The sequence below is a fragment of the Manis pentadactyla genome, chromosome 7, assembly GCF_030020395.1.
Source record: "Manis pentadactyla isolate mManPen7 chromosome 7, mManPen7.hap1, whole genome shotgun sequence".
NCBI classification, from domain to species: Eukaryota; Metazoa; Chordata; class Mammalia; order Pholidota; family Manidae; genus Manis; species Manis pentadactyla.
This window is the reverse complement of record NC_080025.1, coordinates 4,349,472-4,377,209: the sequence shown is the minus strand read 5'-3', so window position 1 is coordinate 4,377,209 and position 27,738 is coordinate 4,349,472. Positions and strand designations below refer to the sequence as shown.

General features: G+C 41.2%; 1 protein-coding gene across 1 annotated transcript in view; it reads left to right on the top strand.

Moving 5' to 3' along the window:
• The first annotated feature begins 17,804 nt into the window (after nucleotides 1–17,804).
• The window catches only part of GPM6A (glycoprotein M6A), a 241,051-nt gene continuing 231,117 nt past the window's right edge, over nucleotides 17,805–27,738 (top strand). Inside the window, exon 1 of the mRNA XM_036894333.2 lies at nucleotides 17,805–18,057. Within this exon, the coding sequence (XP_036750228.1) occupies nucleotides 18,054–18,057 (4 nt within the window). The 5' untranslated portion in view covers nucleotides 17,805–18,053. The remainder of the gene's footprint in view (nucleotides 18,058–27,738) is intronic.

The window sequence follows — 27,738 nt, the reverse complement described above, 5'->3', positions numbered from 1 at the left end:
AATCTTTTATTGTCAAATTTACAGTGGTTCGTAACTGAGATTTTTTTTGGTGGGGAAACGTGGAGTGTGTTAGACTACATATAGTGGAAAAAGTATTAATCCATTAATAATAAAATATCCTTGTGATTCTTCGCTTGGTTAAGGGATGAAGCTTAAAAATAAGATAGTATCTGAAATAGGGTATAGGTTATCTTTTAACAGGATAGTCCTAATTTTTCTAATGATTTCTCGGTGACAATTTTGAGTTGCCACTAGATGACACTATTGCATCCTTAGTAAAAGTATCCTTTGATTTCTGCTGCGTTCTTGAAGGAGGTGCGAGTGCCAACAGGCCAGCCTTGCTTCCTCCCCCTTCATTTGATGCTCTTTGCTCCCTCATACAGGTGCACTCATGCCAGCAATCAGTTCCACCTTATTGCGTGTCCAGACCCGAAACCATAACTGTGATTCTGATAGCTGCAATCTGACTTGGAGCCAATGCAATGAAACCCACGCACCAGTCTTCCTCTCCTCCAGGGCTCAGCTTGCTTGGCATTGTGCCTATGCAGCATAGGTTGTAGCTCTGGGAAGCTAAGTTGCCCACCTAGTCTTTCTCCTTCTGTTGCTGGCCACTCGGCTGTGCTCACTGCCTAGGATGCATGGCACTGCTCCCCCAATGGAAGCTCTCCTCTCTGAAGCCAGCAGCAGGACGGTGAAAGTCCGGCACCCAAGTCCCGTTGGCCTTTCTGCCCCTTCACACTCCACAGCAACACAGCTCAAGGCTGAAGGCAGATGAACCTTTCTGAAAAACTGGTGTGACAGGGGAGCTACTAGGGAAGGGCAGCAACTTCCAGCTGCATGCTAAATATGCCTCCTCTTACCCCCGCAGGAAAGCCACCCAAGCAACTCAAGTTACGTTTACGGAGTTAGGGTTTTGCTTGACTTGACAGGTACACTTAAGTCCCTGACCTCCCTGTCACTCTTTCCTCAGTAATGGCCATTCCTTAAAATTATTTCCTCTTCTGAATCCTGCCATCAGGCTCTCCATTCCCGACTCAGGAAACCCGCCCCTTACCCACAGAGGTTATTTTCATCCCAGGATCCATCCTTCTGGGGTGTAAAGTGATGGAAAGAAATGAGCAAGTTTCAGAGTGTAGATTGAGGTTTGTTCTATTCGCCTTAAAAATAAAACTATCAGTTAACTTACCAGCAAAAACAAATTTATTCGGGAACACCAGAGAACTGCAAAGCAAAAAAACAAGCCCCTATAGAACCATAAACAAACCTGGGGGGACGCGGACCGGTCTTTTGTAGAGGAAGCGGCCCAATTGGGAGGGCTGTTCTAAAGAAAAAGTCCATTGGAGGGAACTGGGAGACTCTCGTATTGCGGCTTCTCATTGGCTGGGAGTGACGGTCTCTCATTGGCTGGGTGGGGAAGCGGGAGGTGGAAGCTGCTTCTGCCCGCCCGGAGGCGAGTCGCTCAGCAGCGCCCGGCGGGTCCAGTGCTGGGTCTGCGACGTCCCGGGAGGAGCAGTGGGTTGTGGGCGCTTCTCCCGCAGGCCTCCGAGGCCGTGGCAGGGAGGTTTCCCTGAATTAATTGTCACAGTTCAAAGGTACAGAGTCTGGAGCCTATTAATTATTTCTAAGGGAAAAAGTATTTCAGAGATTTGCTTTGAACTAATAACTGTGGCCTTTTAAATTTCTCTGTCGATGCCGAGGGAAAGAAACACTGAAAAGTCAAAAGGTTACAGTTATGAAACAGCACGGTTTCCGCGAATGCTCACAGACCCCTTTTTCAGTGCTTGGGTTCCAGATCGCCACTTCCTCGTGTTCGGTACCAAGAAACTTATTCAACGTCTTTGAGCTACAGAATCGGAATCCGAAAGTGTAAAAAAATAATCTCTACATTACAGTTGTTTTGAGGATTGAGTGAGAAAAGGATGTAAAAGTAGCCAACACGCTGCCAGCATATAGTAGGCAATGAGTAATCACATTAATGATCATACTATAGATAATAACATAAACTCAAAACTACTGTTTTCCCCTCTAATGGGTGGATAAAATACTTTCCTTTGTGTATAAATCAATTTTGTAGAGCATAAATTAGTTATTGACAAGCAAAAGCGGTTTTCTTTTCCTAGGGGAGGAGGAGATAGTCATTATATTGTTCCACTCAGTCGCTGTGTTTATATTCTTAAGCTAATGACACATACCTCCCCACCCTTTTCAGATAATTTAAATACAAAATACCAAACTGGTGTCTCTGAAAATGAGGTCTACTTGTAGCCGAATTACTGAGAAGCTTGTTAAAAATTCAGCTTCTCAGACCTGAGTCAGGTCCCTGGGTTGCCCAGACTTCTAAATTTAAAAAAGAGAAAAACTGTCTTTACTAAACAAATGTTAGAAGTCACTGCAATTGGGTGGCCACCTCCCACCTTGCTCTGGACTTTTCCTGGTTCCAGAATTGAGTCCCGCGGCCGATGCTCTCAGAATCTCCCTAGTCCCAGGCAAACCCTGAGATCTTATTTAAGAATGTATTACTGAGATCTAGCTAAGATAACCAAAACAACGCAATGTTTGCAAAGTTTTAGCATTTCAGGTAAGCTTTTGGGAAAGAAGAAAGTAAAGGAGAGATATAAGTCACAATTTCACTAAAACGTTATTTTTTTCGTAAAGAATCAAGCAGGACCAGTTTACTGGAAAATCAACAATCCATTCCTATGGTTATGCTGACCTCTGGTGGGCATGCGCTTTCAACTACAATTGAGAGCAGATAGTTACAGTGAATTGGATTTTTCTTTTAAGGTGTTTTACTTTCCTGTTAGGAATGAAATATGCTCCCTATAAAGTTTCTTCTTTCGTATTGAATAAATGGAGGAAGCTCTCTGATGACCTGTAGAGGTACACAGGGGGGAAAATGTTGATCACTGGTGATGCCCGTGCTAACGTTTTCTTAGTTAGTAGGGAGAACCTGCTTTACTGTGAAATCCATAATTACGTAGTTAATTTTAAATTGAGTCTCTAAGTACTGGTCTTCCCATCTGGCATGCCCTCGGCCTTAAGATCCCATTCTCCCAGATTTCCATGTGTGTTTCTCCTTTGCTTTCTGCAGAAATGCTGATTAAATGTTACCTCATCAGAGAGTCTTTCCTAACTGCATTAAAAATAGCAACTCTTTTCCTGATACTTTCTATTATCGTAGCTTACTTCAGTCCTCTTTAGACCAGATGTTTATTCCCCTCTCTTTCACCTATAGCTCTCTCTGTCTATCTATCCTCCACTGTTCCCGCTGTAAGAAGGTAGAAACTCTGTCTGTACTGTTTACTGCTGTATCTACAGCATCCAGGACAAGTCGCCCAGTAGGTACCAGTAGGTGCGAATATGTATTTTTTGAACGAATGAATAAATGGTCAATTTTTAATGAGCACAATACCAGCTCTCTGAAAGGCAGCCAGCAGCTAAAGTCCTTGCAAAGAAAACTTTTAGTTATAGGAAATCATGCTGCAGATTTCTGTCTTTTCACAAGTAAATGACCTAGTTACCTGGAGACAGAGCAGTATTGACAGCAAGGGTCACTCAGGCCCGGACAAGCCTAGCACAGTGCTGGCTGTGAAGATGGTACAGGGCCTCGTGTGCTGGGCTGGGTTAAAGCAGGTCTCCAGAGAAGCCTCAACAGCGTATAAATTAGGTTGGGCAAGGAACCAGGGGATTAGAGCTAGACGAGGTCCATTAAGCTTCAGGGTGGCTGGGTGAGTCAAAGAAATAACAGGCAAAAAGGATGGAAGGTGAGTGGCAGGGAGATTAGAAAATGCTTGGAAGGCTGAGCTCTGTTGTGTTGGCCAGGTTAGAGAAAGGTTTCTCTGTGGTGACAGTTGCTTAGGGACTTAACAGCTATGTTAAGAGTGGGCAAGTTAAGGCTTGCTTCATTTTATTAGTCCTCAAATCAGGGTAAATAGGTGAGATAATCCATATAAAGCCACATGGTAAGTACTCGCTAAGTGTCAGATGTCTTCTTGGTGCACACAGACCAGACACATTAATCTATCAAGCATTACTGGAGTAAGTCATGACATCCGAACTTTAAATAATAATCCAGCTGATGTGTGCCGCAGGCACCTTCTATGTAAAAACTCCACTTTAAGCATTTCAAATGTTAACTTGATCATTCCCGTTTTTCTCTGATGTCCATATTATCCCAGTAACTTTTATCCAATGGTTTACAATTGGCCAATCAAAAGCTAACACGGCAAAGGCAGTCACTCCACAACTTCACAGCACTGTGAGGTTCTTAGATTCTTCTTTCCTTTATTAATTAGGTGTAGTAGCACATATACTTAGAAACAGAGACTTTATAATTTTACTGTCTGTTACTGAACTTTAAAAGTATTGAGAAATCCATTTGTGTTTTCTCCTTATTCTCTTTATTTGAAATCAAAAGATCATAATAAAATGGACTAAATGCTTTTTCTAATTCATAATTTGTAGGAATGTTTATTGCCGGGTGGAAATTCAGACTGCCAAGGGAAAGTTCCCTTCATAGAAATCTCTGTAGTCCTCAGCACCAATTACACTGACTACTTAGTCCCATACTCACAAAGAAAACGTCTTTTCATTCCACCAACATTTTATCTTTTCTTTATGCTGTGCTCATCACAGTTACAAGATTTATCTATAGCTGAGACTTTAGCCAAGAATCAGAAAACAACTTTATAAGTGCTTTTGTATTATCTAAAATTACTGCACTAAAGCTAGCACAATTTTATTTTGAACCAGAAGACAGCCGACATTCAGAGCATACTTATTCTACATTATCAGCAATTCTAACAATTGTTTAAATTATCAAATTCTAGCCTATTTTGAAGCACTCAGAAATGGGAAAGCCTGGAAGAATTAGGAAATTGACCTAAGGTAAGAAAAATCCAAGGAACAAAATCTTCTGTATTACTAGAAATAATAATCATGGGGGACTAAGTCTGTTATTAAATCAAACGGGGAGTTCTCAAGATATTTTAAGCAATAATTGTTAAAACTTATTTTTCATGGGCTAAGTGTCAATTACCTTAAATATTAGCTTAGATAGAAAAACCTCATTTTCCAATAAAGATGTGTAAACAGCAGTATTTAATTGTTTCACACTATTCTTGAATTACTTACATACAGATTTGTACTTGTTACTATATTTCATGCGTGCATTTAACCTCTATCGGAAAGTTCGCCAACAGCAATGATGAAGGTGCTTTTTTTTGGGTACTGTTACCAGGTCTTTGAATGCAACTTTATTTACAAAACAGGGGTTTCATTGTTGTTCTTAGTTTTCCTTTCTAAGTGAAATTGCACCATAATTTCAGGGCAGTTAAAGAACCTTCTTTCATTTATCCACTGACATTAAATCAATATTAAAACTTTTTAATAACATTAAACATTATTAGGCATATATATATGGTCCTTCAAAAATATGTTTTCAAACGTAGATTATCGGTGTTGTCCTTATTACATTCCAACCAAATTGTCACTGTGTGTGAAAAACTCCCCGGTGGTTAAGGATAGGCAAACAGAGTTTAGGGTAATCCAGGCTACACATTTTCACTATTGGACAGAGAATAAGAACTATTTCTTGTTAATACTCATTGATTAAATAGGATCTAGCTATAAAATTTTGGACTTTTGACTGAAAATACAGCTAAGATCATAACAATGGATAGCGCTTGAAAAAATGATGAAAAGTGCTGCTTCAAAAACATTTTTTTAAACTTGTAACTTTGACATATTTTCAGACTTGCAGGAAAGTTGCAAGAATATGAAAATATCCATACATCTTTAATCCAGATTCCCCAAATGTTAACATTTGCCACCTTTGTTTTGCTTTTTTGCTCTTTCTCGTATATACCACACCCAGAGTATCACTTTCTATCTCTGTATATATTTTTTCTTCACTTTTTGAAATTAAGTGGTAGACATAATCTCTTTTTACTTTTAAAATTTTAGTGAATATTTCCTAAAAAAGAAAAAGACATTCTCTTACTAACCAAGGTCTAATTATCAAATTCAAAAATGAATATTGATTGTTAAGAGCTAAAGGCATTATTCAAATTTGCCATTTGTCCCAGTAATATCCTTTATAGCCCAAGAGAGCCCTGGATCCCACATTGTCTCTTTTGGTCTGATTTAATGTGGAACACTTCTCAATTTTTCTTAGTTTTTATAACCCAGATAATTTTGAAGAATATAGGCCAGTTATTTAGTAGAATGTCCTGAAACTTGCATTTATGGGACACTCCCACATGATTAGATTCAGTCTGTGCATTTGGGCAGGAGGATTACAGAAGGATATTGTGTTCCCTGTGCCTCAGATCCGGAGGATGTCAGTTTGTCTTATTCCTGGTGATTTACTTCCATCACTTTATTCAGGGGGTAGCTACACATTTTCCTTATGTAAAGTTCTATTTTTTTCCAATGTAATCAATACACATATTATGGGAGATAATTTGAGAGTAAGGAATATAAATTTCCTGTTTCATCAGACTTTCATCCACCAGTGTTATCATCTGCTAATGATTCTTGTGGCATCAATTATTATTATGATGGCTGCCAAAGGGTTATTATCTAATTTCATAATAGTGCTCTTTAGTCGGAAATAAGATATATACTATTATTATTTTTATCTTTTCATAGTTTAATTATTGTCTTAATGGATTTTTATGTTATTTTTTCCCACTGCTAGTTTTATCTAAGAGATTCATAATTGCCTAAGTCATTGGTAAAAAGCTACTGATTTCATAGTTCATTTCCTTATAAGTAATTGTTTGTATTGCTATTACTTAATTTTCAAAATATTTATTTATTTAAAATTTAGTAATTATAAAGTAATGATGCTGACTCTTTAAAGTGAGCAACTTTTTTATATGTAAAGGGATGCCCTTAAGACAGATAAATGTTTTCCTTTCACTGACTTGGAGTTTAGATTCTTTCATTAAAGCTTAAATTTACCAGGTGTGGGTCAGCTTTGTGACAGTACACTGATTATGAGCAGCAGATAGCAGGAGCCGTACAATGATTTTTATTGTAAGTAGCATTTATTTGAAGGTCTTTCTTTTTTCAACTATATGACATCATGTGGTTAATATTACACGATAGAGCAAAGAGTTTTCTATAACTCTTACAACTTTTAGTTATAGGAGTGCCACATTACTGCTGGGAAAAAACGTTTTAAAAATTATATATTGTTCATTAGTCTTTGCAATGACATTTTTTACATTTATTAACCTGAAGAGACTAGGCTCTGCTCCTATTGTAAGTATTTTTCTCTCTGTACACATATAGTATGGGAATAAAAAGGGGGGATCTAATATGTACCAATCCATGAACCTTACCTCTAAATTTATACACACTTTATTTCTGTGTACTTAAAATGTATGCATATATATAAATTAATAAATTAAGTGCTCTTCCTCAGTCAATGCAATTTGAAACATGAATGCTGCCAACATCTCTAACTCTGCCAGAATCTCTAACTCTGATTAAATGATTCATTACTACAGCTTGAAGCTATTTTCATGTAATTTTTAGGATCAGTGAAGCAACAGAAAAACAATAATGAGAGGGCATTATAGCTTCAGGACCATCTTTGATCTTATTTTATTGTTCTAAGTAAGATAAGCCTGCTTATGATTTTAGTTGTTTGCATAGTCAATACAAATAAAATCAGTTTTACAGTGTTTGTCACACTGCAGTCAAGTTTTTCCCTTGATTTCTTTTACCTATTGGTTCTCCAATTTATTCCCTTGTCAAAATCTAAATTGCTCACGTGCCTTTTTGTCCAGTCTGGTTCACACTTTAGCAGCAGTGTGTTCCTGAATAGCAGGGAACACTCCCATGAGTGGCAGTGAGTCCTACTGAATCAGGAGCCAGAGGTCACAGTGCTTCCCAGCATGGAGGTGGATATAGGACCCCAGCCCCTGGACTTCGTCCTCCTTCAAGCAGTGACAAGCTCTGTGCCTCCTTGTCTTAGTGGAATTTTCTCCTGTAGCAGGTTTCAAGGATGTATCCATATCAGCTCCCTTTTCATGTATAACCAATCCCCCCAAAATGCAGTGGCTTAAAACGTCAGTGACAATTTCTCCTGATTGGCAGGGTGGTTCTTGCTGGGGGCTGTTGGCTGGGGTCACTGGCCTGACTGTATTCAGCTGGTAACTGCAGTGAGTTGGGTGGTCTGAGAAGGTCTTGCTTACACACCTGGGGCCTTAGTGCTGGCCATTGGCCAAGGCACCACATTCTGTCGCCATGTGTTGTCTAATTCTCCATGGCTGCTCTGTCAGGACCTCCTGAACTTTCACCTGGAGGCTTGAGGAAGATCTAAGGCATCAAAGGTCAAAGCTTCTGGGCCTATTAAGGGGGTAGTCCCCCAACTGGCAGAGTGCTGCATTTACTGGGCGGGCAAGTCACCTTCTACTGGGCAAGGCCAATCTGACTCAGGGAGAAGGGAAATGGATTTCACCTCTTGAGAGAATGAATGCCATGTGCACATAGGGAGAAGAGGAATTATTGGCACCTAAGTTTTGAAACTGTCTATAAGAAAGGTAAATTTTTTTTTTATGCTGCCCAGATTAACTTCCCAAGTTTAGTAATCACATCCACTTTCCCTCAGGGTATAGTCTTCCTGCTCTTGCTCTATCTGCCCGAGGGAAAGTCCCATCCTTCTCATTTAGCTCCAGTGTTAAGTATGGGACCCGAACTGGAGGCATTCAGTACATCATGTCACCTTACCCATTGAGTTCGGGAGTGAAAATGTGATCTAATCAAAGTCAAGTGGTTACAGTAAAGTTTGCTTTTCTGGTCATTCTGAGAAAGAGCCCCTCATTCTTTTCCCTAGTGGACATAAAGCTAAAATGGATGGTGCTCACCAAGATAATGGATAGAATAATAAGTGGTCAAGATTAGGCCCAAGCAGAGACCGTAGAGCCAGCAGCTGGAGAGAGAAAGGAGGCCCTGATGTAGCGTGAGCCCTGGAATCCAGCTTGCTGGGAGGAACAGCGGGGATCTGACGTAGCTGTGTCGGGACTCTGGGGAGGTGGCCAAGCCTCTGGAGAGATGGCAGGGAGGGGCACCATGGGAGGCAGCACCCAAACCACAGGATATTCATCTCCTGCAAGCAAACCACCGCCACCTGTGACAAAGAAGCTCAAGGCTGGCTGGCAAGGCTCTTGGAGAATGGGAGGAGAGCCTGAAAGCATCATTTGCAGATGACACACAGGCTCCAGAGACTTTGCAGTATCCTTATGGGGGGTGCCCTGCCATCCAGAGGAGTTTGGATTTAAGCTGATAGTAAATTAACTTTCAGAAAATATGGTTTTTTTATACAGCTGAATTTGCGGACTGAGATTTACACTTATGAAGCCCTAATAAAATATATGAACTAAGGCAAATTAAGATTTCTGGGTAGGGGTGTTCTCCTATACACAAGCTGGAGAGTGAGAGAGCATGACACTGAAAATGTCTTGTATGTCTATGATAATTGGAGACTGTGTGTGTGACTCTGTGTGTGAAGTTTCGGTTCAAATGTTGAGCACCTACTATGTGTCAAGCACACTGTGCTAGATCCTGGGACAGAGTGATGAGAGGATATACCTGCTCCCTGGCTGCCCAGAGCATCTAGTTTAACAGGCAGGCAGATAATTACAGGTAGAATTACAATGTGATCGTATGAGCTCATCGATTTGAGGTGCACAGGGAATGGTTGGAGCATTTAGACCATGTGCCCATCCAAGTGTCTAGGTTATGGAGAACCACCGGATCCAAGTCAGAAAATCAAGCCAGTAGATATTTACAGAGCAAGCTGGGGTGGGTGATTGGGTGGGGGCAAGAATTTTTGCAGCCCAAGAACAACATACTCAGATGCCTGAGTGGAGAGAAAACACTATAAATCACAGGCACCTGAGTGATCACGTGCAGGCTGAGCACTGGCATTAACTCGGGGAGTGGTGTCCTCAGCAGGTGAGGCTGGAGAGGCACGCGGAGCGCGGCCACAGCCCAAAGTCCCTTCTTTGCTGTTTAAAATGTTTGAGTCTTCTCTCTTGTTTCGGTGGAGGATTTGACACCAGGAAATAACACAACCAGAACTGTTGTTAGGATGATGAATATCACTGCAGAATAGAGGATACAATGGTGGAGGGCAGGACACCATTTAGAAACCATTTTATAAAATGATTGTAAAAGGGGTGGTTTCTGCCGCCCGCTCCTGCTCTGTAACCCTGCTGTCAAGGCACCAGTTCCTACTCTGGTATTGATCTGGGTCCAGATGTTCCCCTTCCTTCTACAGAATCAAAGCCACTAGAGCTCCCTGGTGGTCTCAGAGCAGCTCATTTCTTTCACTAGTAAGCTGTCACCCTTGTATTGGCATCATGTCCTTGGAGCCCTGCTCAGGATGCCACGAACTGTCCTCATGCAGACCTATGAGTCTCCTCAGATCTGATCCTCACTCTGCTATTTGATAAATCCTTTGAATCTGCCTGTACATATAGAAATTAACAATATAATGATAAATTAATAGTAATAATATACTGACTCAGGGTTGTTAGGAGGACTACGTATACTTTGTGTACGCAAAGGACCTAGAATGCAGTAGACATCACAATAAAAACCATGATTATTGTTAATCGTTGATCTGACCTTTCATGCAGTCACTTCCTTATAAGCCTTGGGTGTTCTCTCGTAAATGTACCTCCTTCCCCCATGGCCTAGAGCAAGTCATGTGGAATCAAATAATTTTAAATCATATTTGATCTATCGATACAAAAGAGAGGATGATAATTCAACTGTTGCAGTAAAAACATAATGCCGGGCATCTCCAAAGAAGCAAATGAGTAAAGAAACCTGAGAGTACTTGTCTTCTTTAAGGAAATACATGGGCTGTGACAGAGGGACGTGGCTGAAATGTGGCTTTGAAGGCTGGCTCCACAGCAAACCTCCTACTGCAGGGCTCACAGCAGGGGTGTTATAGACGGAAGGAGGAGGTGTGTCTGGTTCTTCTACATTAAATGTGGGTGGCACTGGAATTGCATTTTAACTACTGCGTTTCTGATGTCCTGAAAAAATTTATTATACTGTATTTATATAGATTCATGAAAGCCTTCAAAAAACTTTTTCTAAGATTATCAAATAATTTTTGTCCTTATGATATCTAAAGTGAACAGCATTTGAAACTGCTCTATTGGTGGAAAAAAATTACACCTTATTTGCTTCTGGTAATTGGACTACATTTCACAACTGATTGAAAGTGAAATTTGTTATCTTTTCCCCATATCCTTTGGGGCATACAGAGTGACATATTGTTAAATGAGCTTATTTTACATGCAGAAGCCACACTTTTCACACATATCATTCTGACTTCTGCCTTTTCTAACTAATAGTAGCAATAAAACTAGCTTTTAAAATAGGTGATTTCAAACCATATATATATATTTATATTTATGTATATTACATAATGTGCATAATTTATATTTTAGTATATACATATAATTTACATAATAAATAATATGCATACTATATAAAAGCATGTGTATACTTAAATATAGAATATATATATTATTTTGAGCTATATATATTATTTATTATGTATATTATTTATATATGTATGAATTCATTTAATACTCAAAGTAACCTAGAAGTTGGTACTATAATTATGCTATTTTCTGGATAGGGAAATAGAGGAAGAGAGAATTTAAGACCCTTGCCTAAGTTTACCCACTTAGTAAGTGGCAGAGACAGGATATGAACCCAGATGGTTTGTGATGGTTAGTGATTCCAAAGCTCAGACTCTAAACTCCAAACTAGTGTGCTATATTGCTTCTAATAATCTAGGCCTATCAAACTAGAATATGCACTTTGAAAGACCCAATGTTATTTGTACACATGCAACAATTTTGGAAGCTCTGCTCTAGACCAAGGGAATTCTGAGAGCTTCTATAATGCTGAGGTTTGATTATAAAGCTTCTAAGGAACATTTAGTGACAGCAGTGGTGTTTGCTAAAACTGTAAACAGTTCATGATGAAAGGATATTAGTTAGAAAAATTTTTCTTTTTCCCTAGAATTGGGGTGGGATGGAGCTCTTTGGAGTCCCCCCACTCCCCTCTAGATACACACACACACTGTGAAAAAAGAGTTATGAGTTCTGGTGACTAAAAAGTGAGAAGACTGCTATGGATTACCCTAGTTCTGGGAGGTCCACAGGGAGCCCTGACCCGGGATTGCAGGTTCCTACAAAGGTGTCTGGTGTCTGGCGGGGCCAGGTGTCTTCCTGGCTCAGGAAGCTGGTTTTTGGTGACCTGAGGGACTTTGGCCAAAGTTAACATTTTTTTTCTCTTTGGCTTTTTTGTCTGTTTGGTAGTTTTTCCTACCCCGCCCCCCCCAACCTTTTATTTTTTTTCATTATTTTCTTACACTTTTTTCCTCTCATTTTTCTTTTTAGTCATTTTTGTATTTTTTCTTTTTCTTACCTTTTCCTCTTTCATTTTATTTTTCTTTATTCTTTCATTTTTCTCATTTTTCTTTGTTTATTCTTTGTTTCTCATTTTCTTTTATTTTTTTCTCACTTTTTTCTTTATTCTCTTCTTTTTCTCACATCTTTATTTTTTCCTCCATTTTTCTTTACTCATATTTTCTCATGTTTTCTTTTTTTACTTAGTTCATTAGTATTTATTTTTGTCTGGTATTGTGTTTTGATCCCTTTATAATGACCAGTTCATCAGTACAAAAGACAGGATGATAATATATTAGCAGGGTTCTCTAGAGAACCAACAGGGTATATACTGTGTGGTACCTATAATTTTACTTGATGAAATGATTGGGATTGAGGCCGAGGAAACACTCCACCTTGTCTGACAGTGAACTAGTGGGGACTGTCCCATTGCCTCAGGGCCCATGGCAGCAAGAAAGAGGAGGAGGTCTGAGGAGAAGTCCACCGTTGTCTGCTAAGCAGCCCTGTCGTGAGAAGCGTCTTGTGCACAGGGATTGCGGTGGGCTGGTTATGTCCCCACTGAATGCACATGTTGGTGCTCTAACATGTGAATGCATTTGGAGGTGGGGCCCTTGGGAGGTGATGAGGTTTAGGTGTGGTTGTCAGGGTGTGGTCTCCAAGACTGAAAGAGGGAGAGGGGCCAGAGCTTGCTCTGTCTCCACCGTGTGAGGACACAGAGAAGAGGCAGCCACTGCAAGCCAGGAAAAGAGCCTGCTCCCGGAGCCACATCTGCAGGCACCTTGGCCTTTCCAGGACTGTGAGAAATATGTGTCTGTTGTTTAAGCCACCCAGTCTGTGGCGTTCTGTTACAGTGGCCAAACTGACAGAGAGAGGGACCTGAAACAGCAAACCTGCCTTTGGAGGCTGACATTGCAGGCTTTGGACCCCCTCTGTGGCAGCCCCCTTATGTGGCCCTGGAGCTCTTCAACGAAAGCACATCAGCCCCGTGGTGATGTGGGAGCCTGGGAGTTGTCCTCTGAGGCTGGACTATGGGTTCCTGCCTTGTGATGGACAGGACTTCAAGAGGTTGTGGCAATGGGCACCAAGCTGAACATCATACTCTCTTCTCTGTGGTCATGGAGATAAACCTGTTCAAGAATTCCTCATCCTCAATCCCAGCAAGAGAGGCATTTTAGAGGAAATCCTGAAAGACCCATGGATGAACATGGGCCATGAGAGAAATCAAAGCCTTTTTGTTGCACAAGTCTCTGACGTCAAGGATCCCAACAGACTGAGTGATGGTGTCCATGGTTTAACCCTGTGAGAAGATCCAGGCCGGAATTATGACCCTGTTATGACCTCCTATCTGTCCAAGGCAACGAGATCGGGGTTGGGGCAACACCACCACTCTGAGGCCCCTGCCTTCAGCTGACCCCCCCACCAGTGCGTTCCTTCCCCAGCCCCCACAGTCTCTGCCAACCCAATGTAGCTGAGTTTCAGTGAGCCTGTCACTCATGCCTTATTCTTACTCTCTGAAGTCAGAGTAGCAACACCAAAAACCAGTAGCCGAGGAGGACCAAGAGTCAGCAAGATCAGCAGCATATCCAGAGCGCTTACCCATCCTCTGCTGCCTGGAGAGGAAGACATGTGTCCCCAGCAAGCCCCTGGGTGGCCCTGGGGCCTCCCCCTCCACCCATAACTCCAGCAGCCCTGTTGGAGGCCAAGATAGAGCCAGCTTCCCTCAGGGTGGGTCTTTCAAAGGCTGCTCCCTCCAGTCTGGCAACTGGTGCAGGTGCATAATCAGTGGAATTTGCTTGATGGTGTGACTGCAGGCTCTTCTTCAGGCAACAGCCAGGACTAGCAGGGGGCCACTGGGAAACGTCAACTTTGTCCACAATACCTGGGTTTCAGTTTGGCCGAAAAAGACCGCATGAAATGGAAAACATACCAAAGTTGGGCAAACATCACATGGTGGGCAGCAAAGCGGAGGCAGTGATAAAATCAGAAAGAATGTCAGGAAGTCAAACTATGCTCCCTGCATTTTATAGGGAGCTTGACATGATGAGCTTCAGGGAGCCCAAGAAGTTAGCGCTCGAGCTGGGCCGGGCGCTGTGCAGAGGCAGCTGTGGGAGGCCGCTCAGCTCAGGAAGGAGTACTGGCCGCTCTGCCGCATTGTACACCTGCTGAGCTGACCGCTTGCAGCGGAGGACCGATGTGTGCGAAATGCTCGTGTGCCCACAGTGGGCTCAAACTAAGGATATCCAGCACCTCTTTGACCTTCAAAAGCATTGTTTCCAAAGTAACTGCTAAGCTTAAAAGACGGTCAGGAGCAGTCTGGAAGCAGAGAGGAAGTGATGGTCCTAGCCGCACGCCCTGCCTCCAGCGCACCCGGGGAAACTTCAGAGGCTGTTTCCCCCTCAGACACTTCTCCAGTCTCCTGATCACTTTCCCTTTTCTTCCATGTTTTTAAAGGAGGAGGTTTGGTTCTGTAGAAACACACACACACACAAATATATATGCTAGTTTATGTACGAGTTTAAATGCAATAGTTAAAAAAACAACACCCTGTTAACAGTTACAGCTATTCCTATTGCTCCAGCCATCAGTAGACCCTTATCTACAACTTTGCAAGGGACCCAAATCCTTCAAAATTCTCTTGTAGTCCAACAAAACAATTGCTATGAAACAACCACTCCGATATTTATAAGCCTACAAAAAACAAACAAAAAGCAAGCCAACAATAAAAAAGAGATACAGACTAGTGGATGGAATCTCCACTCCCAGAAAAACAAGCTTCATTTCTTTAAAACATCCTTTTCATCATCTGACATCCTGCTCAAGGATTCCTGGCTTCCTCTTGACTTTTGCACATATAAATCACACTGATTGGCTTTCATGGCCATCTGTCAACTATTTCCACTCATTTTCTCCATTAATATATATGTGTGTAACTCAAACATTTTCAAAGTCTTTTGAAAGGCACTCTGCCATTTAAATTCGAATTGACTGGTTTTTTTTTCTTTCTTTCTTTCTAACTCCTAATTTCACTGTGGTGAACTTTAGATTCCAAAGGGGCTTTTCAGTCTCATCTTATTCACACTGTCTCTGATTTCTAATCCAGTTGGCCACTCCTTTCTTTGTGAAACTGTCCTCAGAGGACTCTCTCTGGGTTCTTCCCCTAGCCTAAGATTATTCTTTTGTCCTCCTGTTCCTGGGCTCCTCTTGCCCAGTTATTAAATGTCTGTGTGTTCTGATTCCCCGCTGTTGGTGTTCTTTTCATTCTACATTCTCCCTAAATGAATCAAACCATGGTGATGTTGGAATGATACCTGACTGACAGATAAAATGTACAATGAATGACTGACAGTCACTCTCTGCCCAGATCAAAACCCTTGTAGTCTGCAATATAATACCTAATGAAACTTCTCCACTCATGTTGGAAATTAGAAAAAACTTTGATTTTGAGTTCAGTGGTTGAGAAAAACCTCCATAATCTAAAAAAGAAGTGCTAGTCACTTCCCCACAGGACTTGTGAAGAGGGGGCCTGGGGTGGGGCTGGAGATGAAGGATGAGTAGGCAGAGTGGAGGCAGAATCCTCAGACTTGATGGACAAGTAGGTGAGAGGCATGAGAAAGCAGAAATGCTGGGGAGCTGGTATTGTGAGTAGAATATATAAATTGAGTCGACGAATTGATATTTTTAGTGAATCCCCACTAAATTATTACATAACAAATTATGCATTTTATTAAATATCAGGTGAAATAATGGCTTCTCTATATCCAAGATCCAGAAGTTTGATGCCCATTTATATGGTTACTGTAAGATAGATTATATAAGCACTATACTTTTGATATATTACAGTCAGCCAAAAGACAGCACCATGACTTGATTATTAGATGGCAGTAAAGTTGTATCTTTAGTGTAGTTCAAAATTCTTATAAGTCACTGAAAGTGTCTACAATATTTATAAATTATACTCAAAGTTAGAAGATAGCACCATGTTTCTCAAGCATGTGTCAATACACATAGATACTGAGAGAGAGCATGGTGAACCGATTAACATCACAGGCTCTGGGGTCTTACTGCTTAGCTTTGAATCTCACCTTCCTGTTTATTGCCTCCGTGAATTTGGGCGAGTGATTTCGTTCTTTGTAGCTCAGTTTCCTCATCTGTAAAGTGAAAACAACAGCATCTCTTAACAAGTTCATGTAAAGGCCTTAGAACAGTGCCTGACACTTAGTGAATTGCCCTTAATTTATGTTACTATTATTTCATATTTCAGAATCATGAAACAGTTCCACTGGAAAAAATATAGCTCTAATTTTTAAAATTATAATGTCTTGAAATAGATCCTCAGGAAGTGGTAAGTTGTGGTGATACAAAAGCTGTACATATAATCTGCAAACGGTCATCATTCATCTTTATTGATCCCAAGTGTGAGTGATGGCCTTTGCTGCACTCACAGTTCAGGGCAGTTAATTTCCAGAATGGCAATGCGTTTCCAAATGTTGTGTTGAACACTTAACTTTTATTGGCTACTTCCTTTCTCCACCCACAAGAATAACTTCCTATTTCCATTTAACTGCAGTTGCATTTGCAGCATCCCTCCCAGGAGCTACCTCTTCCATTGCGTGAGAAATAGCTGTGCAAGTGTTTCTGTGCCACTTTAGCGGTACCTCTGCATTTCTTAATGTATTTCTGCTAAACATATTCTTAATTATATTTCGTATCATGTCCTCTCCCATTAGAAAGGACATGAAAGGGTTGTAACCTTGTCCACTTTGTTTTATTCTTCCACTTGCTCATGGCATAGATTTGTATACTCAGGGTGTGCACTGCATGAAAAAGAAGGTTACAACACCGTGGGAACAGATTTACTTAAATTCTCGGGTATGAATCCTGAATGAACTAGGCCAGTAACCGGTACAATTACATATAATCATTTTTTAGCTTGAAGGGACCTTAGAAGTCACGGTTCCCAGTTCTTTCATTGTACAAATTAGGAAACTGAGTTTCAGTGGAGCCAGGAGCACAGCCCCCTCCACCCAGCTGCTAAGCCCGGTGCTTTTTTCCGCTGCAGTCAACTCCCAGTTGGATTGAGTCGCTTATTTACAGACTTCTGCATATGATGATGTGTGTGTGGCTTTTAGGACTTTACACCCTTGCCAGGTTTCAGAAACAAGCATATTCCACACAGAAGAAAGAAGAGAGACATGACACACATTAAAGGGAGAATTTTCTCTCCCCCTGCTCTTTATCAGTACCGTCAGTAAAGGGGGACAAGGGCATAGTGAAGATGAGCGCTCTCAGGGAATGTAAAAGTCATCCTGTCAAACCTGCCTTCCGGAATAATCGTAGTAGTCTCCGCGGTAGGGGCTGCTCCCCGGCTGCGGGCCGCCCGCGGGGCGTGTGCACCGCGAGTGCGGCGGACCGTGGGGGCGGCGCCTGCACGTGGCCCGGGCGGGGGCGGGCCGGGCGGACGCAGGTGCAAGAGGAGGGCGCGGCGGCGCGGGGACCAGAGCGACTCCGCGGAGGCGAGGCTGTCACCGTCGCGGCGCGGGAGCTGGACAGGCGCCCGGCCACTCGCGCGCCTCCGGGGACGCAGAAGGAGGACGTCGGGCCATGGGTGAGTGCTCGGGGGCGCGGCGACGGCCCCTGGACTGCAGGCGCGGCGTCTGGTGGTGTAGCCCCCCCGGCTCGCCGCCTGTCCCGGGACTTCCCCTGGGAGCGGGGCGGTGGGACAGGGTGGCTACATGGAGGCAGGGCCGCGGGGGTCGCTGCGCCGGGGACGCCCTGGAGGGACAGAGACTGGGGCACCTGGGATTGGAGAGAGCGGGTGGGATCCCGGGACCTCGCCATCCCTATGTGTCCCGCGTTTCAGGGTGCAGTTCGGGGAGCAAGTTGAGATGGGGCTGGAGAAATGGAAACTTCCTACAACTTCCATTGGTTACAGGTTTGTGTGCCGGAAGGTGCCGGGGCAGGGCAACATTGTAGACTCGCTCCAGCCCCTGTCTCAACTAAGGGCAACATTTGCACAAAGGTTCGAAGTTGGGGCGGGAGGTTGCTTGTCTGTACTGGAGAGCTGGGTATATGGCTCGGCGTCCGCCTCCGCCCCCGGCCCCCGGCCCACGTCGCCGGGCGGAGTTCGCGCAGGTCATCGCTGCCCAAGTTTCTAGCCGGAGTCCACTGTTCCGAGTGTAGCCGGCAGCTCGGAGCAGCCCCAGGAATGTGGCGGGGCGGGGTGGAGGGCTGGGAAAACCAGGTGGGAATGGAGCAGTGCAGACGCAGCCCGCCGTGGTGGGGTTCCCGGGGTGTTAGGAGGGGCGGGGAGGCCGCGAGAAGGAAGGACTCGTGCTCCCAGACAGCTGGCCGCGCAGTGCTGCGTTTCCACGGGTGCTGGTGACGGCCCACGAGCAGCCCGGGTTCCCTGTTCAACGCCAGATACGCCTTTCTTGTCCAAGTCCATTACGCGCCCCTCCCCCGGCCTCTCCCTTGTCCTTTGTTGCGAGGGATTTCTTCCCGACTAAAGGAGGCCTTTGGGATAGACGTGCTTGGGTTGAAATTCCTGAGTTCCCACAGGCTGCAAGGGTGGGGGATGCTCTGACTGCTAATCGGGGGAGTGCACACACTCTGGCCAACTTAGAAGAAAGAAAAAGAGAAGGAAGCTGAGGACATTTGTGCCTCTGAATGTTAATTGTGGTCAAAACATTCAGAGTGTCTTCTTGCATGGCGGAACTCTTAGACCCATTTTTAGGACCTTTGAATAAAACAGTGTTGCCAATGATCTCCAAAATAGGCGGTCTTTAAAAGTTTTCTGAAACAGAGGAATATTTTGAAGTTAAAAAGGGAAACGGAAACCCCTTCCGAATTGTGGCAGAATGTGTTTCAAGCTCACCCTTCCTTTCTTTCGTTGTCCGTGGGGATGTAAACTTTCGTTAGAAAAGCAAACACATGGAGGACAAAAGCGCTCATAAATGGAAAGCCAAAATAATTGACTTAATGTATCTATTCATTTACTTTCTCAAGAGCATTGAGATGCTATTGGGATCCAGTATAAAATCTCTAGAATGACATTGTTGACTTTGCAACTGTGAGCTTCAGTGCACTGTCTCCCAAAGGGTAAAGTACTCATAATTTTGAAGTTAATCATTTTTCTAGGTTGCATTTTCAAACTCCAGTTAGTCTTGGAGTTTACTTCAGCCCACTTGGATGAAGTCCGTGTGATCCTAAGTTACAGGAAGGTGTTACTGAGGAGAGGAGGTGGCGTTAACACCTGAGCTTTTAGCATAGTCCTGAGCTTAGTCTCCAACTCTTCTGTGTTCTCCTGCCTGTCATCTGACAAATACTAAAACCTGTCTCTTCCTTCTCCTGCCACCAACGGACTACATTTTTCCTATTGTTCTTGCGGTCAGTAAAAACCTGTGGCTATCAGGTGGCTGTAGGAGAGTGGGTAAAGGAAGCACATGAGAACCCAGAGGCCAAGGAGTGGAGACAGACCAGGTCTGGGGCAGTGGAGTGAGAGTACGCAGCTAGGACTCAGGCCAGTGACCCAGCATGCTGTCCAGAAATAGCAAGAGCCACTGAGCAGCTGGGGGCTGATGAGAGAAAGAAGGAGGGAGTATGTCCAGAAAGTACAGAGAAAACACTCGGTCACTTAAGGTCGTCTTTCTTCTCTTTCGGTTTGTGAAAAGCATAGAACTTCATTACTTAGAACTTCTTTTATTCAGTAGTAGTAGGGGGTAAGGGCATTGGAGTCCAAATTGCTAGGATAAGGGGGACAAACAGTGTCAGAGAATGCTCGACCATGCCAGCAAGCTGAATCGTCCTTTCCTGGTGTCATGACAACTGAAATGTATCGTTAAAGACAGGAAGATGGTTCCATGGAGTGAAATGACGATCCTTCCCATTTTCAGAAGGAGTAATCCATACTTCAGCATCATAGAAGAGTGAGACTAATTGGTTAATCATATATTCTGAATAACTTAGATTTATATCTATGATGCACAAGGCTAATTCCAAAAAAAAAAGAAAAGAAAAAGGTTATTTGCATAGTAGGAAAATTGAGATTTTAGCATCTCTTGTTTCTTTTTACTTTCTTTATTTCATAATACCTTTAGTTAATCTAGGTATGCAGCAAGGTTTTCCCTCAGCCCGCAAATTTTTCTCTTCAGAAAGGATATGATGAAATAGTTACTAAATCATACTAAAAAAATCAGGACTAACTTCACTAAGAGTATTCACATTTTAGCTGTAAGGTTAACTTTATCCTGCAAGCTCTCTAATTGTGGAATTTCAAGCGCCAGTGTGAGACAGGGCAGAAATATTTGTAATTGCTCCTTAAACCACAATACTTACTGTTCTTTTTTTAAAAATGATGTTGAACATTATTTAGTTCCACAGGTGGTATGATGGAAAGTTTCATGGAGGGAGTGGTATTGAACCTGATTTGGAGGTATGTGGGAGATATGAGAAGGGAAGAGATATTCCAAAAAGAATAAGGGGCCCCTTTTCAAAGCAGGAAGGAAGTGAATTTAGGGATCAGAAAGATGTGCAGCTGGGTTGATAGGACAGGACTTGATTTTGGAGAGCCTTCAAAAGTAACCCAGAGGTCAAGGAAGTAGAGGAAGTTAGTTTACACAATAGAAAATAGGGAGTCATGGAAGGTTTCTGAGCATGGAAGAGTTAAAATGAAATCAGTGTTTAAGGAGGGTAAATTGAGCAATGGTGCCTAAGACAAAGGCTAAACTGGAGAGGATAGTCCCAGGTGTTACAGTAATCCTGGAATAATACGATGTCTGGCCAGACATAGTGGAATAGTGGCAATAGTGGAAATGGAGAAGAAAGACAGATGAAAGATATTTCTAATGAAAAATCTAAAAAATTAGGAATTAAGCAATAAAGAGGCAGATGAATAAGAGGTATTCTGTGAAGATTTGAAATCTTGTCAATTGGGGTAATAGTGGTTCCCTTGATAGAATATTTAAAGCATTACCCAGATGGTTTATTTTCTGGGTTCCTTGGACAGAAGATTAATTTTGTTTTTGAAATGTTAATTAAGAGGTGATGGTTAGACATCTAAACACAAATGTTTAGTAGGTTGAAAATACATAATGAGATTTTAATCAGAGCACAAGACCAAGAAATAAAACAAAGATTTGAGGGTTACCAACTTCGTGGAAGGTTAAGTCCATATAACGAATTGTCTGTTTGAGGGTGAGAGTACAGGGAGTCCTGATTGAGGAACAGGCAGAGACAGGTCAAAAACTGTTTGCAGGAAGAGGGACATCAACCACATAATATGTATGAAATGCCCTAAAACTGGAACAGAAAAATGTGACCCCTTTAACATTTGTGTTAGATTTAGGGAACTGTACATTTTGACAAGAGAAGAAAATCAATCAGAAATATTTTGCTCTCATTCAGTTTCAATAAAAATGGTCTTGGTTAAGGATCTATAAACTTGTTTGCAAATTTAGGCAAAGAATAATGAGACAAGGTGGTGTCTTAACCTCATTTTTTATTTTTCAGGAAAAGTATGACCCCCTAGAGACAGTTAGGAACAAGGTACAAAGAGCCAAAGACTTGAAGCAGGAGGAACAGATGATAATCTCTTATGTTTTTGGGTGGGTCATGTAAATCTTGGGGATCCTGTTTCCTCTTTTGTTTGAGGAGGGGGTTGGGCAAGAGTCTATAAATTGATGTAGCTCAGATTTTGATACTATAACAATTAGAGGAAAAAACATGTAAAGAAGATAAGGTTAAGCTATTTCCATTAAGCAAATCAAGAACATTTTAATGATGTTAGAATACTGGGTTAAACTTGCCGGGGTCATTTGGCCTCTAGTATGTTATTTTTCCTAAAACATTATAAAAGTCTGGTAGTTGGAACTTGAGCGGAGAAAGATAAACTAATGTTCTGATTATCTTTGCTGCATAACAACTATTCCCAAAACTAGTGAATTACAACAATTTATTGTTATCTCTCATGGTTCTGTGGGCTGACCGCTGAGCAGTTCTTGTTTGAGGTCTTGTGTTTTTGCAATACAGAATCTGCTGGAGATTCAGGCATCTGAGGACTTAATTGGGCTGGCCTCTAAGGTAGCTCCCACGTATACCTGGCAGTTGATGCTGGCTTTTATTTTTAGCTGGGAGTTGAGTTAGGGCTGCCTCCAAGGGCTTGCTTGGGCTTTTCACAGAGAGGTGGCTGGTTTCCAAGAAGGAGCTTCTCTAGAGCAAGTGTTCTCAGAAGCCCAGGCAGAAGCTGCAAGGATTTTTGTGACTTAGAACATCTTAAGTCTCAGAACATCACCTCTGCTATATTCTATTGGTCACAAAAATCATTAAGGACAAGCAGATTGAAGAGGAGGGGCTTTAGATCCCCCTTTCCTGATTTGTGGAGCAACATGCTCACAAGGAGAGAAGAACTTAGAGAGCGAGCTCGTTTGATCTCATTCCTACTAGAGGTGTCTCCTAATGTGCTTTACAGAGTAGACATCATCAAGTCCACAACTGAATAGAAGTTTTCTGAAACACATATGATGAAGATTGAATCTTTAATTAGAAATACAAGGAAATCTAGGCAGTCACACTAAAACTTGGCGTGAATTTGAATGTGGAGATTCATGCCTAGGTGGAAATGTATTAGTGGAATGCAGGTTCAGCTCTACTCAAAATAATTTCAAATAAAGTCAGCTCATCTTTCTTATTTTAAGTCTGAAGTTTCTAAAGCCATTGTAAATAAGTGTTCATTTTACTTGGAATTGAGTTTGTGCCATAAATTGGAATGTTGGTCAGCCTAAGTCCTTTTTTCCATATTCTTTTGTCATGATAACTAAATGCTTTGTAGTGAACTGTTTAGAAACTTGCTTTAACTTTCAAAAACATGTTAATTATACAAAACACATAATTTGAGTTGGTAGAATTTCAACTAAAAATAAATATAGGCTTAAATATACTTATTTTTTGGAAGATATGTTCCTACATTAAATATGTAAGATTCGATTTAACAAAATGTCACATGTAAATCTCATTTTATTGTTCTTAACTGGGTAACTGGGAAGGGTCAGAGCTGTCATTTATGATTACAAAAACAGAAGTCTTTCTCCGAGACGATTGAAAAATAAAGAAAACTTAGAATGATTGAGATGAGTTTAACTTCAAGGACAGAATTAGTATCAACCTAGAAACTTAGAGAATTAGATTCTGACTGTTTCAACTTGGTAGATTTGAGGGCATCCTATTTTCAACTGTTTGATGAGAGATGAGAAAATGAGGATATAATGTGAACCAGATGCTCTGCACACACTGCTCATGACAGAGCAAACACACCATCACCACTCAACAAGAAATAAGGGCTTGGCCTCCATTACCAACACAGCGGGAAAAATGCACGAGGATCCCAGAAGGTACAATGACCTGTGGTTAAGACAGATTCTTCTTTACTTTGTTAAGGTAACCTGTCAGAATAGTCACTCACTACTTACTCTATAACGTGTATGGCACACCAAAACTACATAACAGCACAGTTAACATCTCTTGTTATTTCTATAAAAATTATAGGACCTCTAATTTTATGTCTAATTGAATAATTTAGAGAGTATGTTAAATACTAAGCCCTGGTTCCCGCTGCCAAGATTCAGGTTCAGGAGGTTTGGGCCTGAGAGGCGAATCTGCAGTGCTAACTTTCCTTCCCACCACTTTGGAGGCAGGAAGTCTGGGGCAAGCTCTGAGAAACAGCTGTTCCCAGACGCCCCTCTTGGCTAACTGATCTCCGTTACAACTGCTAGTCCTTTATTTGTGCCTGTGATCCATTACTTTCAACTTCTGATCCCTTTGCTAACTCTGAGAATATGGCCAAGAGCTGTTACTCTGGTTTCCTTTCACTGTTCACCTTACTGAGTCTCATAGTTGCCCTCTCTTCCTCCTCACCGGTCTCTCCTTAGCCTTAGGGAGGGCTGATGTTCTCCAGAGTTCACAGAAATTCTTCCCCTGCAAATTCCCAGTGATTTCCAGTCTGCTGGTTTCACGTATTCATGTGCAGATGCCTCCCCATCATTACCCGCCCGCTGTGCTGACCCTCAACTCCTTCCACCTACCAGGCCTCCAGCCTCCACTGTTCACCACGAATTCATCCTCCACCACTAACCAGTTCTCGCTGCTCCCTTCCCCTTCCCCTCTTGCCGCCTTCCTTCTTTTCCCTGAGGTCTCTGGAATATACCTGACTTGATCTAATGTCATGACGTTTCTTACATCCACACTATTTATCTGATCATCACTGCAGCTGCCTTTATCCAGTGCCTCGTCCCCTCCTGCCTGGACTTCCGTGGTCTTTCCTCTGAAGTTAGTCCCCCTCTTTCAGCCTCCTGCGGGTCACCCCCAGGTGAAGATAGAACACCCCCCCATCTCAGCACAGCTCCTCCTGTGCCATTTATCCCCTTGACTTGATTTTGTGCTCTTCTCTCTCAAGCATTTTATTCCCTAATCAAGAGAAACTACAAATTCCATCTCCTTACCCTTAGCCTTGTCCTAGCTCCAGCTGTCGGATCGTGCTTGTTTTGACTGGCTGCGCCCTGTTTCTCCACGGAAACGCGAAGCTATTGATCCTTCATTGGCCAGCTTAAGTGTATTTACTGCATGAAAATGTTCCATTATTTGCCTTAGTGTTTTCCAAAGCATGGGCTATGTACTAGTACAATGCAAAATACTTCTGTTTTATATATTAACAAATATTCTAAAATATTTTATGTGTGTCATGCACTGTTTAAGTGCTTTATGAGTACTTAGTAATTTAATCCTCATAACAATCCTATAAGTGTTATAATTATCATTTTAATATTTACACAGAGAGGTTTAAATAACTTGCCCAAGATAACCAGACTCGTTAATGGCAGAGAGAATATTTTAACTCAGGCAGCCTGTGCTCCCAAACACTCTTTTACTGGCCTTCCATTTTAGGTGGGGCATGATCTTATTTTAAGTAGTTCAAGGGCATGACGTTAAGTAAAACTGAATCTTACAGTAATAAAATTATTCTCATTTCAATTTTTTTCCAATTCTTTTAATTAAATCAAGAAGAAATCCAAACTTAGTACTATTAGTTTTATTTATTTCACAGCAATTACCTTAACACATCTCCTTTTACAGAACAGGATAAATGCATCTTGGCTTAAATAAACTGAATTGAGTTATACTCAACTCAAAAAAGTTGAGTTTTTTTATCATTGGTACTTGACAATGATATTTCAGGTGTTTCCCTTTATAACAAAGAGAGGGCAGGCCCTAGACTTTGAGCTATTGGTAATCATTGTTTTTAAGATAAGAAATACTGCTTTTATTTATGGTAGAGATTTTAAAGTTTTATTTAAAATGTACTTTACTAAAACTATAAACTTTGTTTTAAAATATGAAGTAAATGAGAGTAGTGATGATATTCAAATATGGGACAAACCATATACCTGGAGGCAATTTGGGGTAGTTCAAATATAAATATTTCAATACATTTTTATCCTAATTTATCTACTAGTTAGTCATGAAACTTGGGCCTTTTTGTCACTTAACCTTTTGGGCCTTGGTGTATAATTGATGGGAATAATATCAGTAATAATATCTATCTTGCAGGGATGTTTGTAGGAAATAAAGAGGGGATATATTTTAAGAAGAGTTTTGAATGTAAAAAATGCTCAGTTAATGATCCCATTTTTACACATGGCTGGGACAATATGGTGCCTGGAGTGTAGTAAACACTGTTTTTTTCTATATGTTCTTAATTTCTCTGTATTTGTTATGGCACTTATTTGCAAATGGAATGACTATCCCTGAGCAATGTATTACAAAGTGATTAATCATATGAGCTTATTTTGCATTACTTAAACATAGTTTTTAAAGTAAAAAAATATTTCTCTATTAAAAGGTTTTATGGCATTTGAGGATTTTTTTAAAATGAAAGAATATGCTACTTGATTGTTTTAAGTTGTTGTATAGTATGTCCAGTAAAGATGTTTTGCCTGTAAGACCCCTTTCAATTCCAAATACCTATAAGGTGTCACACAACAAGCAATGAATAAACACACCACATTGATGCCCACATCCTCATCAGATTCCTGAAGAGCATTTCTCAAAATTGCAAACAAATCTGTCCTTCTTAGTAATTTCTTTGTGGTTTCAACCCAGACTTTCTTCAACCAGGAGATCTTGGTGTGTTTCTTTTTCATGGCCTTAGTTATATTTTTTATACATTCTCAAGTAAGGATAAAGAAGCAACTGAAATAAAATAAAAGCGTGAACATACAATGTTTCAAGGAATTATCTGAGGGTACATTAGGCTATGTTGCTCACTTATAATTCATTATATATTATTATAAATATATTCCATAATAATTATATAGGACTAATAAGTGAGGGAACTAGTTTATGTATTTGAACATGTAGGTCTGTATGTAGCATCCTAAATGTTTGAGGTCTGTTTCTGTGTGTGTGTGTGTGTGTGTGTGTGTGTGTGTGTGTGTGTGTGTTTTGGAGGAGGGGCGGTGGTTCTTGTTTCTGTGTTTCTTTTTATCTGTTTAATTTTTATGTGTGTGAGTACAAGATAGTGTCCTGGGAGGTTGTTATAATAAAAAGGGAGTCATTTTGTAAGTCCTAGAAATGGTGTTTTAACCATCGACGTGTTCTCTACAGGTGGAAAATGATTTTAACCAGGCACTGCATGGTTTTTTTTTAAAAAAGATTTTTAAAAAAGAAATAGAAGGGCATAGAGAAAGAGATACCTGAAAAATATAAAATATAAAAATGGAATACAAATCACTGCTGGCTTATTCCTTCTGGGTGTAGTATTTTGTACTTGCTATTTTTATTAAATAAAAAAATAATTCTGTAAAATTATTTTTACAGAGTGCTGAAATGGAATTGTGTTTTCAAAAAATTCTGAAAACCAAATATACAATAATATATTTACTTCAGTAGACATTTTCTATCATGGAGATAAGTCAACAATAACTTCAGATAAGCCAACTATATGCTACAGATTTGAACACAGGTAATGAACATTGGATACTAAGGGACTTTCCTGCATTCCCATTTCAGTGTCTCTAACTAATACAAAAAGGACAAAAATTCAGGACAAGGAGAAACTAGATATATGAAGCATATGTGAAAATGTTATCCATTGTTGTTATGGTTTTATACATTCTTTCCTTGTACAGGAAGATTTACTAATAATACAATTTTATTTGTTAATTATACCTGAGAAAGTAAATTCACAGGTGACAGGTTTCTAGAGAGGAAAAAGTCAGAGCAGCTATTAGTGTAAGTG